This window comes from Cervus canadensis, chromosome 12 (genome assembly GCF_019320065.1).
Source record: "Cervus canadensis isolate Bull #8, Minnesota chromosome 12, ASM1932006v1, whole genome shotgun sequence".
Lineage (NCBI taxonomy): Eukaryota > Metazoa > Chordata > Mammalia > Artiodactyla > Cervidae > Cervus > Cervus canadensis.
The window spans coordinates 10880637-10899175 of record NC_057397.1 but is presented as its reverse complement, the minus strand read 5'-3'; the positions used below and the strand labels follow the sequence as shown (position 1 = coordinate 10899175).

The 18539-nt window shown below is 47.6% G+C and overlaps 2 protein-coding genes across 15 annotated transcripts in view; one reads left to right on the top strand and one right to left on the bottom strand.

Moving 5' to 3' along the window:
• Window positions 1-18539, bottom strand: part of LOC122450878 (RAB11-binding protein RELCH-like) — a 125273-nt gene that overhangs the window by 44857 nt on the left and 61877 nt on the right. The gene's annotated exons all lie outside the window — the stretch shown is intronic.
• LOC122450875 overlaps window positions 1-18539 on the top strand; it is a 60936-nt gene that overhangs the window by 27542 nt on the left and 14855 nt on the right. For 3 of the 14 annotated variants that reach the window (XM_043483224.1, XM_043483226.1, XM_043483225.1), the window contains one exon: window positions 10497-10607. The exons of 6 other annotated variants lie outside the window; for them this stretch is intronic. In XM_043483224.1, coding sequence (XP_043339159.1) covers window positions 10497-10607 — 111 coding nt within the window. Of the gene's footprint in view, window positions 1-279; window positions 7145-7943; window positions 9744-10496; window positions 10608-10677; window positions 10922-18539 lie in introns of those variants that run through there. 5 more of the 14 variants (XR_006272255.1, XR_006272253.1, XR_006272250.1 and 2 more) reach the window with 5 other exon arrangements.

Here is an 18539-nt window from a genome sequence, read left to right as displayed (position 1 = left end):
TCATCAAGAGGCTGTTTAGTTCCTCTTCAGTTTCAGCCATTAGAATGGTACTATCTGCATATCTGAGGTTATTGATAGTTCTCCTTGAAATCAAGGCAATCTTGATTTCAACTTGTGCTCCATCCAGCCTGGCATTTCGCATGATGTACTCTGCGTAGAAGTTAAATCAGCAGGGTGATAACATACAGCCTTGACGTACTCCTTTCCCAGTTTGTTTTATTTATTTATTTATTTTTTGTTTTTCTTTTTATTTCTTCATGTTTTCCTTTCCCAATTTGGAACCAGTGTGTTGTTCCATGTCTGGTTCTAACTGTTGCTTCTTGACCAGCATACAGGTTTCTCAGGAGGCAGGTAAAATCAGTTGTGATCTTAAAGAAAAATAAGCCTCAGGAAAGGTTTAGGTAAACCAAGACTGGTTCCGTGCATTGCTTAAGTGCAAGAAAATGTGCTTCCTTTGTCCCTGAACTCTTGAAGATGAAACAACAAAAGGTGAACAAGGCTCTTGCGGCCACCGTCCCATGCTGAGTTCTGGGCTCTGAGGCTCCACTCTCAGTGCGGAGGTACCTAGGGTGAGTGTTCTCTGGCCTTAACCAGATAAGGCCAGTGAGTGAAGAATACATTTGCCTGCAAAAGCAAAGAGAGAAGGCTACTTCCTTTCTGCAACAGAACTCACGCTCTTTCTAAAACAGGGCTCAAACCTGTTAGTGAGCTAGTCTAAGCTAATCCTGTTTGCCTTTTTTATATACATCTTTATATTTTAAAAAACATTTTTACCATCTAATAAAACCCCTGTCTGGTAGCATTTTTATTATTCTTTTACATATGAATAAACCTCAGTGCAGGCTTCGCAGGTGGCTCAGCTGTAAAGAATACGACTGCCAATGCAGGAGACACAAGAGGCGTGGGTTAGATCCCTGGATTGGGAAGATCCCCTGGAGAAGGAAATGGAACCCACTCCAGTATTCTTGCCTGGAAAATTCCATGGACAGAGGGTCCTGGAGGGCTACGGCCCATGCGGTCGCAAAGAGTCGGACATGACTTAGCGGCTAAACAACAACAAACCCCCGCTCATAGAGGTAAAATGCCTCCTCCAAAGTTGCACAGTAGTAAATGCTCTGAATATAAGATCTCAGCATCTGAAAGCCTTTGTGTTTCACCTGTAGTTCACTCTTGTGTTTCCTGTCTACTGTGGGTTTGTTGTTGTTGTTTTTCTGTCTTGTAGATATCTACAGGTTATTTTTCTTATCTTCACTTAATTTTTAATGCCAGGGAGGAGAGAGTTTGGGGTAGAGAAGGAAAGGGGGAGTTCTGTGTCTCTCTTCTTCTGGGACCTCTTGTTGGACCTCTCTTGAAGTCTCTGCCTTTGGTCCTCAGAGATGGTGCTGCCCGCTGCCCTGCCTGGGCTGAGCGGAAGTGGACAAGGCCCTGTGGTTTCCAGCTCCACCCTGGCATACTTATGGGACTGTCGCCCAACCTGCCCTTGCCCGGGAGCTGCCCACAGCCCTGGCTGAAGAACCTGAGCTCTGGGTGGAGTTGCTGCAGGGCTCCATGGCCAGCTGCCTTCTGGCTCCCTGCCCGTGCCAGCCCTGCCTTTGGGCCGGCTGCTGGCAACTCTGGACATCAGAGCGGACGGGGCCTGGGAGAGAATGGAGGCTGGTGCTCGCCAGCCCAGGAACCTGGTCTCTGAGGGGCCCGTGAAAGTCACGTGGGTCCAGCAGCCAGTGGCCCAGAGGACTGAACAGACACCTCTCACAGCGTGGTTCAGCGTCTTTCTCATGCCGGCCGTCTTTGATTTTGGCCGAAATACATCAGCTCAGTGGTGTCACACCGGTCATCTCCTGCTGACCAGATACTTGGATCGCCATTTATAGATGACTAAAATGGGAAAGCAAAGGTTTCTCTTATTCTCGTGATTGGTTTGCCAGCAGAACCTTCGAGTTCGGTATTCCTGTGGGAGAAAGCTCATGAAGGAAAGAAAAGGACCTACACAGATCTGGTTTAGTCCTGCTGTTTTCAGAGGTGGGGACCGAGGCCTGAAGATGGGAAGGAAATGGGGCGAGGATTTGAGTTTCCGTCTCCGGACTCCCAGCCCAGGCTCTCTGCGCCCTGCTCTCCCAGAGGTCTATGGAGGCTGTTTATTTGCGGGTGGAGGGGTGGTGGTGGGGAGCCTGGGGCTTGTCCAGTGCCCTTCCCTAGAATGTGCTTAAGGCAGGAGGTGAAGAGTGAGCCTGAATTAAGGAGCCTCGATCTTGCTGGCTGGTCTGCTGGTAAGTCCTGGTCTCACATCACGTGCCCAGTGAGGCCACAGCGGCCCTCCTTGATGTGAGGCTCGGAAGCTCTCATTAGATGCCTTTGTGGTGTTGGACGTTCAGATGCTATGCAAACCTTTGCATTTGTGTCTGGGCGTCAAAAGGAGCCTCAGAGAGGTGGTTTCCATTTATGTAACCAAGTCATTTGAGGACTGGAGGCAGACCTTGGCCTCGGCCATTCCCGCGTGTATTATCTAAACATGAGTAAGCGATGGACTCGATGGGGATCACTTGGCAGCTCAGCCTCGTTCTCCTCGTTTGATGAATAAAAGAAAGAGGAGAATGCACGTGCGACACCCATCCGGTGGGTGACCTCACTCCTGGCAAAACGTGCACAGCAGGGGCTGCCCTGCCAAAGTAGTCAGCCTCTTCCCCGTGGGGCAGGGCTCAAGGAGGTGAGAGGCATTCCTCGGTGGGGAGCTGGGCAGGGTTCTTGCCACCACGGACCGACAGGTGACATTTGGGTCGGCAGGAGGACAAAGTGCCTTTGCCGGGGTTAATTGAAGCCCTGCTGTCTTTTTGTGTCTGTCGGGCGAGTCCCTGAACCTTCTTGCATCTTCGTGAGCTGCCTCTTAACCGGTCGGTGCATGCGAAGCGCTCGGAGCCCTGCCAGCTCAGATTTTCTATGTCCGCAGCCTTTGGCGGCACTGCCCTGAAGTGAGGGGACCGGTTACCAGCGCTGCCTCCTCGGACCCAGGCTAGCCTCATGGGCTCTGCGGCTGCTGCCTCGCTGTCTGGGCTTCCTTGAGTCGCTGCTGTTTCTTTATTTCCTTCTCCCAGCCTCCTCCTGCCACGTGCCTTCCATCAGTGCATCAGAGCTGGGGCGGTTGTCTCTTTTGATTTTCACTGGGGCTTTGGAGTAACGAGTCGCTTTCTGTGTTCCATAATGAATACAGGTGCTGGGTTTGGGTCGTCTGTGGGGAAGCACTGGGGGAACATTTCTGCCTTGGCCCCAGGAGGACAGAGCTTGGCTGGTCGGTTGTTTGCTTTCCTGATTACAGCTTGAAGCCCTGAGACCACAGGGAATTCTATTTTGGCTCAGATGCAGGCGCCTTCAAAGGAAAGGATCTTTCCTTGAATTTGCATTTCTGTTTGCCTCATAACTTCTTTTCAGCCTCAGTAAGATGCATTTTCATGATCTCTGGGGCAGGGCTTAGGTCAGACCTGGACACCCTTGACCCTGCCTGGTCTTAGCAGGATGTAGGCGTTCATGGTGGGCTCTCCTGCCCCAGAGCTCATTCTGAGCAGCCCAGGGTCCCCGTGCGCTTAGTGTTCACGTCCGTAAGAACTGAATTTTAATGCTAAGGCCCCGGAATAATTTTCCCCCAAGGACTGGAATGTGTGTGCCTTTGTTAAGACAGCACCCAGTTTAGCCACCCAGAAGCTAGGAAAACAAAGTCAGAGCTGCCGGTCCCAGGGAGTAAAGCCGTGGTCACCTCCAGCCAGCCTTACTTTGTGGCAATTCAGCTGCGCAGGGCCAGGAAACAAAAGAGAGGTTAGTGTTGACTTCCTTAGTGGAGACAAAGGCAAACAAGACCTGCATCCTCCACTGGAAAAGAAAGCCTTTCCCGACTCTGGGTTTGTTTCCTTAAGTAGAATGGGAGGCATTTAAATTCGGGTAGTTTACATCCATCTTCTGGGGCAGCCAGTTTGTGGTGTGGTGTTGGAGGGAATACCGAGAGGATTGGTATTTTCACAAAGAGTTGACCTCTGATCTTCCTTTACAAACGGTGAAGCTAAGTCCTGACTTGATGCAGTTGTGCTGTGCGTTTACTCTCCAGCCTTTCTGTGCCCTGTGAGGACCGCTCACTCTCTGCTCTCATACACACTGTCTCGTTTCATCCACAGCACTTTGTAAGGCAACAAGCCACCGTTTCCTCTTTGGCGGATGAGGAAGCGGGGGCTCAAAAAGTTGAAGTGACTTGTCAAAGGTCGCGGTACTGAAGAGGCAGTGCGCTGAAGCTCAAGGTCAGTTCTGCCTTCTGGTCTTGAGTTGTGTCCCCTCCCCCCGCCCCCCCAAATAGCTCGCCGTCTTAAACAGATCGACCTATAGGATGTTTTATCAAGTGATTTTTAACATAAATAATACCCTTTGACTTTAAAATAAGCACAGTTTTATTGGACAGTTTCATAATACTTTGCATTATTAGATTCCCCCCCATATGTCCATACAAATGGCTTTTGTAGTCTCTTTTTTCCTTAGTAGCTTCAAATGGCTTTTTACTTTGGGCACATTTCTGTTTTAGGTTGTTGGTTTGTGACTTTTACACAAACGCATAAGTAGGCAGACCAGTAGGAGCCTCCACATACCTGTCACCCTGATTCAACAGATCTGCTTTGGCCAGTCTTGTTTTTATCTCTGTCTCCTGCCCCCTTGATTTTTTTTTTTTTTAAGCAGTCCTGGATATTCTTTCATTTCTTCCATAAATATTTTAGTATGTGTCTCTAAAAGATAAGGATAAACAGCAGCAGCCTCAGTGAACCACAATGAATATAAGGATCACCTCAAAAAATGAACATCTTCTCAATATAGCATTAGATAGTGTTCTGATTCCCCCAGCTGTCTGTTTTTCTTTCTGTTAGTGATTTGTCCAAATCAAGATTCAAATGCAATCCATATGTTCAATTTGACTGACATATATTTAAAATGTCTCTGTGGGTAGTCCCTCTTTTTTTTCCCCCTCTCATTTATTTGTGGTAGAAATGAGTTGTTCATCCCGTAGAGTTTCCCATAGTCTGGATAGTGTTGCTTGCATCTATCTATCCAGTGTCATTTGACATGTACTACAATCTGTTCTTAACATATTTTGTTCCCAGTAGTTTTTGAGAATAAAAGAAATTAAACTCCCCTTGTAGAGAACTATTAGGGAGAGCATAAAAGAATTGAAAAGTCACCCATAACCCCAGAAGTTAGGGAATCACCTCTGTCATCCGTTCAGGCTTTTCTTCCAGATAGGCCTGCATCCTGCTCACCTTCATTTAACACATTGAGAGCCTTTCCCCATATTGTCAAGAGGTCTTCAGTAACAGTTTATGAGGTGCGTCATTATATTAATGACCTTTCCCTCCTCCCCTTAAGTTACCCCCCCAACTGAGGACCTTGTGTTTTTAAATAGTCGGCTCAGCAGTTGCCCAAGAGAACTAGTCAGCTCTCTGAGGCAACTGCTTGGACTCCAAGGAGATCAAACCAAGTCAAGTCAGCCTTAAAGGAAATTAACCCGGAATACTCATTGGAAGGACTGATGCTGAAGCTGAAGCTTTGGCCACCTGATGTGAAGAACCAACTCATTGGAAAAGATTGGGAAAGGTTGAGGGCAGGGGGAGAAGGGGGCAACAGAGGATGAGATGGTTAGATGGCATCACTGACTCAGTGGACACGAATTTGAGCGAACTCCCCTGTGTGCTGAGGCTCCAGAAGGGGACTCTGCGTCTGAAGAGCAGAAGGAGTGAGGGTGTTCCCAGGCCGTTTGCAGAGCAGAGTGGACGGCCAGCCGAGAGCCCGTGTCGTCAGGGTCACAGGAAGTGGCAGCTCTGCCATCAGCCCTCGGTGACTTCTTTGCCTTCTGGAGCCTTCCTGCCCAAGTCCCTGCTTACCCTGGAGATACGTTCACAAAGGCCTGCGCCTCATGGCTTCAGGAATAAGGAAATCGATCTCGCTCTGAAGAGGGGGGACGTGTGGAAGACAGACATGGAGTCCGTCGGACTCCTCACCAGCCCTGGTGCTTCTCCTTCCTGCCTCGTCGCCTGGACGGTCGCGCGTCCCCTGTTAGCGTCACGGGCCGTTCCCCGGCTGAGAAACGCCTTTGGGTCAGTGAGTATCTTTTGCACACCTAAGTACTGCCAGACATGGTTGTACTTCACACACGGCCATGAACTTGCTGGTTGGACTGTTTCCAGCTCACCACTTGGCCAAGAGGCAGCTTGCGGGGGACAGGAGGGGAGGGTGTTTTGGAGAGAGGGACCTCTTCTCAAAGTCACGTGGGCCTCATGGGGCACCTGGGCCTTTGGAATAACCCGAGGGGAAGAAGGTGCCAAAAATAACTTGTTCCGTCTAAGAGTTGGCACATGGTTTTGTTTTTTTTTTTTTCAGAAGCTTAATTGTATTTTAGACGTCTTGGAGTTGTCTCTGGGATGGGAGCCCCATAACTTTGTCACGTGCATTGCTGCACGACGGGTCCATAAGGTTTTCCTGGTTGACCTGGAAACCCAACCACAACTATTCCTCGGCTGGTGTGTTCTCCACACCAGGGGTTTCAGAGAGGCTCCTTCTTAAGTCTGAGTGTGCTTCTGAATGTGCTGGACTCCCGTTTCCCCAGGGAATCTAGGCAGTGGCTTTCTGGGGCACTTTTTTGCAGTGGGACTTCAGCTTAGTGGAGAGTTCTTCAAGTCAGGGTTGACTCTGGGTGCGGCGTTCTGGGTTGCATGCTGGTGCTTCACTGGTGGTGTCTTACAGGGTCCTCAGGGCATCTGGAACCTGAGCGATAGTAACTTCATTTTACAGATGAGAAGACGAAGCACAGAGAAGTTTAGGGTCTTGGCCCCGGCGTGCAGGCAGTGGGGGAAGCTGGAGTTTGTGTCTTTCATGGCTGGTGTGGTCCTTACCCGTTCACGTCCCTTCTCCATTCTTGCTTCCCCTCAGGGTCCCAGGACGTCCCCCTCCCCTCCCCCCAGCACGGTCACTGCCCTGGCTCAGGACCTGGGTCTTCTGCCCCAAAGTCTGCTGGACCAAAGTCCGACTCTCCTGGAAGCCGGTCTCACTGAGGAGCCCTTTCAGTGTTAAAGCCTGACGAGGCAGCTGCCGCCTCTCCCGGAGCTGTGAGCGCCACCCGCCGTGCGTGAGTCCCTGACCGGGCATCACCGGGAGGCATTTGGGAGGCAGCTTTAGGTGTTGGGCACGGAATACCCTCGCACTTTATGGTGTAGCTGCCTGTCTCTTCTTGTATGTCAGTTCAGTGAAGCCTTAGGAGAAAATGCCAGGTTCCCTCGGTTTCTTGGTTTAAATAGCTTCTCGCTGCACCCTTTTCTGCTGTCTGTTAGTGAATGATTACATGCATGCTGTGTGCTCAGTCACTCAGTCCTGTCCGGCCCTTTGCAACCCCATGGACTCCTCTATCCATGGGCTTCTCCAGGCAGGAATACTGGAGTGGGTTGCTACGCCCTCCTCCAGGGGATCTTCCTGATCCAAGAGTAGAACCCTCGCTGCATTGGTAGGTGGGTTCTTTACCACTAGTGTCATCTGGGAAGCCCAGATTATTACATAAATAAATGCTATTTCTGCTTCCGTTTCTGTCTCCCAAGAATCTCCTAAAGCCTGTTTGTGAACCCTTGGTGTAAGGCATAGTTCCGGCGAGGCAGAAAAGGAAAGATGACCTCAACAGAAGTAGGTTACCTTTATTCAGGCAAGGAGGGGCGACAGTCGGCCTAACGACCAGGCTGAGCGCCGAAAGGGATCAGGGAGGCTTCATACTTATAGGGAGGTTTGTGGAAGCGATAAGGGAAACGTCAATCAGGCAGGATATTTTGAGTATTCTTTTGTTGAGATGACATTTGTAGTTGGGCAGGGGGTGATAAGTCTTCTGGGCGGGTGTAGGGGGTGGTAGGTTTCCGGACAGGGGGTGATAAGTCCCAGATAGATGCAACTGGCCTGGAGCATCAGGATGGAACTAAAGTTATGCTTTGTTTTCTCCGAAGTTAGATGATTCAGCAAGGGGCCTTTGAGACTGTTGTTCTCTTTTCTAGGCCCAAAAGACTCCTTCACTTGGTGCCTCGACCCTGGTTAGCTGGTATGTGTCCAGTATTGGGCTGGGCAGTCAGGTTAAACGTGTTGCATGATTTAGTCTTCACATCAACCGCAGAACATGGATTCTCAGCTCCCCCGTGTTACAGATCATGGAACCATTGGCTCAGAGAGGTGGCAGGCTCTTAACGTGTATTTTATCATTTGATTCTTACACCAAGTCCATGATGTAGTTAATACTTAAATATTCCAATGAGGAGCCTGAGGCTGGGCAGTGGGCAGTTCCATGGCTCAGATTATACCGCTGAAGGGAAAGAGCCAGGTTCAGACTGAGGTCTGTCTAGCCTCCAGGTCTCTGCCCTTCCCCACGGTGCGCTACAGTTCTTACCCAGGACCCCACAACCACCGCCTGGTTACACGTCCTCTTGGCTCGGACCCTGGGCGCTTCCCCACACTTACTTTCTGAGGCATGAGTAATCGAGACAGGAGCTCGACACTGTGACCCAGAGTCATGCATCCATCTGGGGTGCCCTGCGCCTTCCTGGGCACCCTGTGGGTGGTGGGTGTGCTATACTCTGGAGCCTGGGGTTGGGGGTTTAGTGTTGCTTCCCTAAATGGTGCGTCGTGTCACTTGACTTACTGACTTAATTTGATTTGTTAGCACCCCCACAAACATGTGGCATCACTGCACTGTATACTGGTTAAAGCAAAAAAAGGAAAACAAAACACCCACTCCATAACACCCCCATCTTAAAACATGGATTCTTAAAAAAAAAAACAACTAAACTAGGAATTTACTAGGTAGCCTCCTGAAGGTGTTTCCACATCCTGTTGCCGTGAGGTAAGCAGCCTTTGGGAGTCATTGTAATCTTATAACAGCCACCATTTATTAAGCTTTTCTTTGGGCCTAGTACTGTGTTAAGTTCTTCACAGGTTTCTGATACTTAAGACAGCTCTGCAAGAGTTTCTGCACTTGATAGGAAAGAAAGCGATGCTAAGAGAAGATCAATAAATTCTCAGGTTACACAGCTGGTTTATGGCAGAACTGCGCTTCAGAGCAGGTCTGTTCTGCTCCTCAGTGTCACACCACTTTACAGCTTGTTACAGAAAGTAGATGTGGAATGAAAATGTGTAAATTCGTAGTTTAAATATATGTTATATAATGCATGTATATAATATATATTTTCTACATTGAGGAGGAGACTATGAATACGGCAGATATTATTCATCCGATACTCAATTTCTGCTCATGCCTTTCCCCTAGAAAGGTTATAGGAAGAAGGGAGCTGGAGGGATTTTCACCACATCCAGCATAAATGGTTCCCCAGGGAGAGGTAGTTTGTGTTTATTTCTGAAGCAGCAGCGGATGCTCCCTGAGGGCCCAGCCCTGTTTGACTCTCTTGTAGGATAAATTGCTCTGTCAGTGTGTCTCCTACTTTTCATTCCCCGGGAATTTCCCCCTTTGCGTTGCAGCCACCGTGACTGTGTGGGATGCTCGGAAAAGAGGGAATTATTTGGGGTCATTCCCTTCTCCATCCACTCAGCTCAGCCTTTTCTCCTTGTGTTACTGTTTCAAGGACAGGATGTGGTCTTCTTGATTTTCTAACCTCCAAAGCCTGGGGACCAGGAAGATGAACGCTAGCTGAAAATGAACAGATGACCGCACACACACATCTTCGCACGGAGGGGCCTTGAATGTAGGCAAAGGGGACCCTTGCTCTGTGGCAGGCAGAGGCGGGGAGAGGCATTGTGTGTAGGATTGACCAGACAACGAGGAGGAAGTTTCGGACTGGTTAGAGGTCAAGGGACATCACATAATCTTGGCATTTCAGAGGCGGAAGGAGCCTTAGCGATCCCAGAGATCAACCACCACGTTTTCCAGGTCATTGAGATTTCTCACCAGCCCTAAGTTTGCAGCTACTGCCCACTTCAGGGCACAGAACCAGACAGATCTCTTTAAATTAGTGCTTTTATTGATTTCGGCACTTAGCATTCATCGTGTTGTGTTTTATGTTTGAGTGATTTTGTTTTGTGTTTGAGCCCTGAGCTGGTTTGGATAGGAAGGAAAAACAACTCTAAAAATTCTAGAAACTGATCAAATAGCACACTGCCTTCAGGTGAGAGAGAATTGGATCTCATGCCAGCCCCGCCGGCCACCTCTGCCCCGGCCTCTTCCCCAACCCACGCTCTTGCTTGTTACGTTGCCCAGGCCCCCCTGCTGTATTTGGGATTACCTGTGCATTTGCTGATTCTTAAAACTCGCTCTCCCTCAGGACCTATATTATCTGTCCGCATCTGTTCACAGCATGCTCCTTTAAGCCCCGAGAAGGTTCCCAGCGTCTTATGTTTGTGTAGCACTTGACAGTTTACAAAGAATTTCGGTGTCTGTTGTCTTGCTTTGAGAGGTACTGATAGTAAGCAGGTACGTTTTCCACCCCACCTCTTTGCAGGCTTTTAATAGCGGGAATGAAGAAGTTCCATGCCGCTGTCCATGGCCAGGTTGAGTCGGCAGAGACACTGCAGGTTAGCTGGAGCGGCTGTGGACTCTACAGCTGTTTGGGGTAATGTTCTTGGAGGAGAGCCCCTCTTTATCCACCTGACATCCATCTCCGGTTGCTGTTTCCTCTTTAGGAACACTTCCCATGAGGGTGCTTTCACTGTAGCCACTCGTTTTTATTCAGCGTTTGCCGTGTTAGATACAACTGACTACGTCTGCTCATTGAACCCCACAGCCACCATTAAGGTAGCCACTGTTCATTGCCCCTTCCTAACTGTGCTATTTTGGGAAAGTGACTTGACTTCTCTGTGCCCTAGGCACAAGCTCCCTGAATCACTGGAGTATTAATGCTGCCCTCCTGCATGAGGCTGTCATGGGGTGAGTCGAGTGGCTTCGAGTGAAGCATCATAAACTGCTTGGGGAGGCTTATCCCCCAGTGCCTTGCCCCTCTTTTTTCATCCGTAAAATGTGAACAGTAGGTTTTGAGAGGGTTGCTGTGAGGCTGGATGAAATAGTGGCTATTAGGCACCTCATGGTCTGCATCAGTACGTAGTAAGTACTTGATACAAATGGTAGTTTTAAACACCATTCCCGTGGGGAGCTGTTTCTCACCCTCTTAAGTGCAGCATAGGTTACAGGATCAGAGGGTCTTGTTAGCAAGGCTGGCCCCTGGCCACTCTCTGTAGAAGACAGAATGTCTTGGTGCAAGGGAGCGATGTCAGGTTGGGGGTAGGAGAAAGTTCAAAGACTGTTATAAAACCAAAGGAAATGTGAGAAAAAAGCTCCTTGAGACGCCAGAAGATTCTGCCAGCCTGTAGTACTTTTAATTTTCATGAGATGGAAGGAAAGCTCCCCACTACCACCTCCCTGCCCACCCAGCTCTCATTTCCTGAGAGGATTATATTAATATATCTTAGTTCAGGCTGCTAAAACAAATTGCCATAGACACCTTGCCTTATCAACAACAGAAGCTTGTTTCTCACAGTTACGGAGGCTGGAAATCTCAGGTCAGGTGTCATCACAGTCAGCTTCTGGTGAGAACCCTCTTTTCCGTTGCAGACAACTGTCTTTCTGCTCTGTCCTCATGCGGGACAGGCTGAGGGGTCTCTTTTGTAAAGGCACTCATCCCATTCGTGAGGGCTCCACCCCATAAAGGCTCCACCGCCTGATACTGTCTCATTAGAAGGCTAGGCGTTGATCATCTGAATTTTGAGAGCATGCAAACACTCAGTCCGTTGCAATAACATTTGTTTTCTGTTAATTATCATGGAGTTAGGACGTGATTATTTGGGAAGGACCAGCATGCTTAGTTAGTATTCAGAATTTAGCATTTTTCGCAGGGGTTCTTTTGGGAGTGGATTCATTTTTATTACCCTTGGAGACCTAACTTTTGAAAAGCCAGTGTGTTGTATAGGTTATCAGTGAGGAATCAGAGGCAAGTGGTTAGTGGGACAGGTCTGGAGAACCACCGCCCTCCACACAGGTCACCTCATGGGTCGCTGGCCAGCGAGAGGAAGAACCTCAGAGGGAGGTGTGTGCCCCGGTCTGAGGGGGCCTGCTCTGGGGTCTTTTCTTGCTTCGAGGGGACATTGGACGTGACTTGTGTGGCCGGCAGACCGCCAAGCCTTCTCCCTTTCCTTTACCCCAGGGACCCTGTGTTTCTATAAGCGCAGTGGTTTCAGCTTTTCTCTTCTGAGTCACAGCATCCCTTTTATGATCCGTGTAATTTCTAGGAACACATGAAGAACGTGAAAACAAAAGGACAAGGGTGTAGCGGAGTTGGGTCCCTTCTGGCAGCCAACTTGCCACAGTGGCTTTCAGGATGGAAATATACAAGGAATTGTGGAGTTAGCGCTTTCCTTCAGAAACTCAGCACCACATCCCTGAGGCGTCGGGCACTGCAGTTTTTCTGGCTCTTTTCATCCCAGAACTTCAGAATCCTTGGGAAGAATTCTGTGCGGCTCCCTCCTGGTCTACGGGGTAGAATGTAGCTCTTTCAGAGCCTCTTCCCTTTCCCCCTTCCTTCCTCTCGATGGTTTTTACCCCGGCCCGAAGTTCTTCCTCTGACAGGTGATGGAGGTGTAGACCTCAGTGGAGGGCAGCCTTAGGGAAAGGCCTCCATCTGATAAGAAGAGATGCGTCAGCATCTGTCTCTGGAGAACGCCCAAGCCCATGCCCAGGGCAGACATCAAGGGCCCAGCACCCTCCATTTTTGTTACTGAGTGACACGCCTGTCTGTGTCTAGGCTAGAACTAGACTGGAAATCTGCATAATGACTGTCTTGCTTCTTTAAATTTCTACTGAGTACTCAGTGCCTGTTTGTTTGTTCTTTATTTTGAGTTCTTTGAGCAGATTTTTCTTTTTAATTGAAGTATAATTGATTTACAACGTTTCTGCTGGACAGCAAAGTGGTTTAGTTATACATATATATACACACATACACATCCTTTTTAAAACTATTCTTTCCCATTATGGTTTATCACAGGCTCTAGGGCGCTTGGGCTTCCGTAATTGTGGCTCGTGGACTCAGTAATTGCAGCTCCCAGGCTCTAGAACACAGGCTCGGCAGTTGTGGTGCATGGGCCCAGCTGCTCCACAGATCAGGGATCAAACCTGTGTCTCCTGCACTGGCAGGCGGGTTCTTTGCCACTGAACCACCCTGTCATTGTTACTTGATGAGTAAATTCTAGGCCCCGCGCAGTCAGATAGCTTCAGTATACTCTTCTCCTGACTGTGAACTTCGTTTTCCTTCCATTACCCCGGGACTGGAAGCCAGAAGGGCGAGCAGACAGCCATGGCGCCCCCTGACCTCCCCGTGCAAGGAATCCCTCTCGAGAGGAGGGCCAGCACTCTGACCACTGAACCATTTCCCTGGAGCTGGCCTTGTCAGTTACGTTTGCTGCCAGTATGTTTAGTTGCTGGTGGCTTCTGTGTGGGTGATTCCCAACCACCCCTCCCCTGCTGCCCCAGAAGAATATAACTGTTTTTGTTTGTTTTTAAGAGCCAGTGGGGGGTGGGGGGAAGAGCTAGTTGTTTCTTATTAGAAACACTGGACTTTTTCCTCTCCTGGTGCCAGATTGTGGACTTTGATAGCAGGCAAACTCTGTATCTTGTGTCTGCATCGGCTGCTTAAAAATACTAGCATCTTTGGTAACGTTTTTCAAGCCCCTCACTGGGCTTTTTTTCAAACCCCTCACAGTAAGAGGGAAGCTCCCCATAATAGCCCATTTATTGCATTATTAATTTCGGTTGAGTGCTATTTAATTATTGATGTTGCACTAAAGGCTGTTTTGGCCAGCATAAGGAAGCAGCTTGATTGGGGAGAGATCCTTTTGTCCCGTGGCTGGACTAGAATCCTCAGTGCCTGGTAACCTGCAGGCTCCGCCGCCAGCCCTGAGAGTCACTTGTCATCTGGGTCTTGCTGAAGCCCTCCAGCTATTTGCTTATCAGGAGATGGGAGGAGATGCTTGCCTCTACCTGGAGCTGTTGGATGGAGCAACAATTCCTCTCAAATTGTCCTCGTCTTAACATTGTTCCAGCTATTCTTGGGTCTGATGTCTGTTTCTGGTGCAGAATAAAATTTCCCTTGCTGGATTCTTTAATATCCGCAAATCAATCAATGTAATACACCACATTAACAAATTGAAAGATAAAAACCATATGATTATCTCAATAGATGCAGAGAAAGCCTTTGACAAAATTCAACACTCATTTATGATTAAAACTCTCCAAAAAGCAGGAATAGAAGGAACATACCTCAACATAATAAAAGCTATATATGACAAACCCACAGCAAGCATCACCCTCAATGGTGAAAAATTGAAAGCATTTCCCCTGAAATCAGGAACAAGACAAGGGTGCCCACTCTCACCACTACTGTTCAACATAGTGTTGGAAGTTCTGGCCACAGCAATCAGAGCAGAAAAAGAAGTAAAAGGAATCCAGATAGGAAAAGAAGAAGTGAAACTCTCGCTGTTTGCAGATGACATGATCCTCTACATAGAAAACCCTAAAGACTCTACCAGAAAATTACTAGAGCTAATCAATGAATATAGTAAAGTTGCAGGATATAAAATTAACACACAGAAATCCCTTGCATTCCTATATACTAACAATGAAAAAACAGAAAGAGAAATTAAGGAAACAATACCATTCACCATTGCAACAAAAAGAATAAAATACTTAGGAGTATATCTACCTAAAGAAACAAAAGACCTATACATAGAAAACTATAAAACACTGATGAAAGAAATCAAAGAGGACACAAACAGATGGAGAAACATACCGTGTTCATGGATGGGAAGAATCAATATTGTCAAAATGGCTATGCTACCCAAAGCAATCTATAGATTCAATGCAATCCCTATCAAGCTACCAATGGTATTTTTCACAGAACTAGAACAAATAATTTCACAATTTGTATGGAAATACAAAAAATACCTCGAATAGCCAAAGTAATCTTGAGAAAGAAGAATGGAACTGGAGGAATCAACCTGCCTGACTTCAGACTCTACTACAAAGCCACAGTCATCAAGACAGTATGGTACTGGCACAAAGACAGAAATATAGATCAATGGAACAGAATAGAAAGCCCAGAGATAAATCCACGAACCTATGGACACCTTATCTTTGACAAAGGAGGCAAGGATATACAATGGAAAAAAGACAACCTCTTTAACAAGTGGTGCTGGGAAAACTGGTCAACCACTTGTAAAAGAATGAAACTAGAACACTTTCTAACACCATACACAAAAATAAACTCAAAATGGATTAAAGATCTAAATGTAAGACCAGAAACTATAAAACTCCTAGAGGAGAACATAGGCAAAACACTCTCCGACATAAATCACAGCAAGATCCTCTATGACCCACCTCCCAGAATATTGGAAATAAAAGCAAAACTAAACAAATGGGACCTAATGAAACTTAAAAGCTTTTGCACTACAAAGGAAACTATAAGTAAGGTGAAAAGACAGCCCTCAGATTGGGAGAAAATAATAGCAAATGAAGCAACAGACAAAGGATTAATCTCAAAAATATACAAGCAACTCCTGCAGCTCAATTCCAGAAAAATAAATGACCCAATCAAAAAATGGGCCAAAGAACTAAACAGACATTTCTCCAAAGAAGACATACAGATGGCTAACAAACACATGAAAAGATGCTCAACATCACTCATTATTAGAGAAATGCAAATCAAAACCACAGTGAGGTACCATTACACGCCAGTCAGGATGGCTGCTATCCAAAAGTCTACAAGCAATAAATGCTGGAGAGGGTGTGGAGAAAAGGGAACCCTCTTACACTGTTGGTGGGAATGCAAACTAGTACAGCCGCTATGGAAAACAGTGTGGAGATTTCTTAAAAAACTGGAAATAGAACTGCCATATGACCCAGCAATCCCACTTCTGGGCATACACACTGAGGAAACCAGATCTGAAAGAGACACATGCACCCCAATGTTCATCGCAGCACTGTTTGTAATAGCCAGGACATGGAAGCAACCTAGATGCCCATCAGCAGATGAATGGATAAGGAAGCTGTGGTACATATACACCATGGAATATTACTCAGCCGTTAAAAAGATTTCATTTGAACCAGTCCTAATGAGATGGATGAAACTGGAGCCCCTTATACAGAGTGAAGTAAGCCAGAAAGATAAAGGACATTACAGCATACTAACACATATATATGGAATTTAGAAAGATGGTAACGATAACCCTATATGCAAAACAGAAAAAGAGACACAGAAATACAGAAAAGACTTTTGAACTCTGTGGGAGAAGGTGAGGGTGGGATGTTTCAAAAGAACAGCATGTATACTATCTATGGTGAAACAGATCACCAGCCCAGGTGGGATGCATGAGACAAGTGCTCGGGCCTGGTGCACTGGGAAGACCCAGAGGAATCGGGTGGAGAGGGAGGTGGGAGGGGGGATCGGGATGGGGAATACGTGTAAATCTATGGCTGATTCATATCAATGTATGACAAAACCCACTGAAATGTTGTGAAGTAATTAGCCTCCAACTAATAAAAAAAGAAAAAAAAAAAAATTTCCCTTGCTGCCTCTCTACCTCTCTAGCATTGCTAACTCAGGACACATAGGTTCTTTTTTTTTGTTTAGTAACGTAATTGAAATGAGGACTGTCCGGAAATGGTTGTTTCCCCTTGGTTGGCTTTACCATGTGCCTCCCCAAATCATAAGAGTTTGCAGCTTTTCTGAATCCTTTCACATCACATGATGAGTGTGGACACCGTTCATCCAGCCTCACTCTTTGCTGTTTGGTACCTAGGAGGCAGGGGCTACAGTGATGGCTCAAGCGGTTAAGAATCCACCTGCAGTGCAAGAGACCCAGGAGACGAGGGTTCAGTCCTTGTGTCAGGAAGATCCCCTGGAGGAGGGCATGGCAGCCCACTCCAGTATCCTGCCTGGAGAGTCCCGTGGACAGAGGAGCCTGACCAGCTACAGTCCATGGGGTCGAGAAGAGTCAGACAGGAGTGAAGTGACTGAAATACCTGGGAGGCATTCCTTTAGTTTATTGCCTTGTCTTTATACATTTTACTTTGAACGTGTTTCCCAGATGTAGGCCAGTGTCTCTCAAAGTTTCATGTGCATACAGATTACCTGGGAAGTTTGTTAAAATGCTGATTCTCATTTAGTTCGTGTTGGGAAAGGCCCAGTATTTTGCATTTCCAACAAGCTCTCAAGGGATGCTGCCTTGGCTGGTCCAGAGGCCACACAGTGAGTAGCAAGGAGGAAAACCACTGATCCACACACACATACACGTACATGAAAACACATACACGTGTGTACACAGCTTTGTTTAACTTAACCTTCTTGTCCACTGCTGTGATTAAGTGTGAGGCAAGAATCTTTTCCTTGGAGCGACTGATCATTCATCCGTTCGGTAAACATTTATCTTGGGTCGTAGGAGTGGGAGACCTGATTGTTTGGAAAGGGCTGTTTCTGAAGCTTCTTTTTGCAGTGTTTACATCCCAGGTGCCCATCCCTGCCGGGCAGTGATTCAGCAGCGCTTGGTAGTCTCTGAGGCATGTAGCCTGCCCTGACCCTGGGCCTCCGTTCCCCTATCTCACGTGGAAATCTCATATCCTAGTAATCAGACTTCTGATCATGCAGGTGCCTGCAGTTTGCATATTTTTTTTTTTAAATCCTGAAAATTTATTGCAAATCACGGGACTGACTCAGCGGTGTTATAAAAGAAGTGATGTTTGCCATAACAGGCTTACTGATCTCTTGTTGAGGCTCACATGTGCAGTGCTCACTCCTGACTTGCTTGCAGGGCTTTCCCAGGAGCCTCATTTCCCCGATGACCTCTGACGTCTCTCCCTGACCCGAGCGCCCCGGGTGTCACCAGGAGGAGGAGGTGGGCAGCACAGCCTCAGCAGAAGGGCTCTGTACCCTTTATCACCACAAGAGGCAAAGTCAAGCCCAGAGTCTGACTTCCAGCTCTTTCCATCTCTTTCTCCACTTGGACAACTCTGTTGATTCCTGGCTGTGGATCACAGTCCCTCCATATTCCACTATACACAGATAGGGTGATTCACCCTGCCAGTTCTCAGCAGGAGTGAGTGTGACCATGCAGGCTATGCATCTGGTGGACACGGGTTTGGATCCTAGCTGTGTCGCTCACTGTTTGTCAGTTTATCAATACCGTACCTCTCTTCCTCAGTTGCTTTGGACCTTAGTTTCTTCATGTGTGAAAACAGAACTCATACACTGACATTGCTGAACGATAGTGAGAATGAAGTGAGTTAGTCTCTTTGAGCGCCTGGTGGAGGAGGGTCTGCTCCATGATAGGTGTCCAATCAGTGGTCATTCTCATGATGAAGATGGTCAGGGCCATCAAATGAGAAGGAAGGGAGTATGGGTACTCTCAGTACCCAGGCTGAGAGAGTATTAATAGTTTGGAGGAGATGATGCTCATGGTGGGACAGGAAGTAAGGGTAGGAAGCCTCCTTTAGTTCGCTCTGCAGG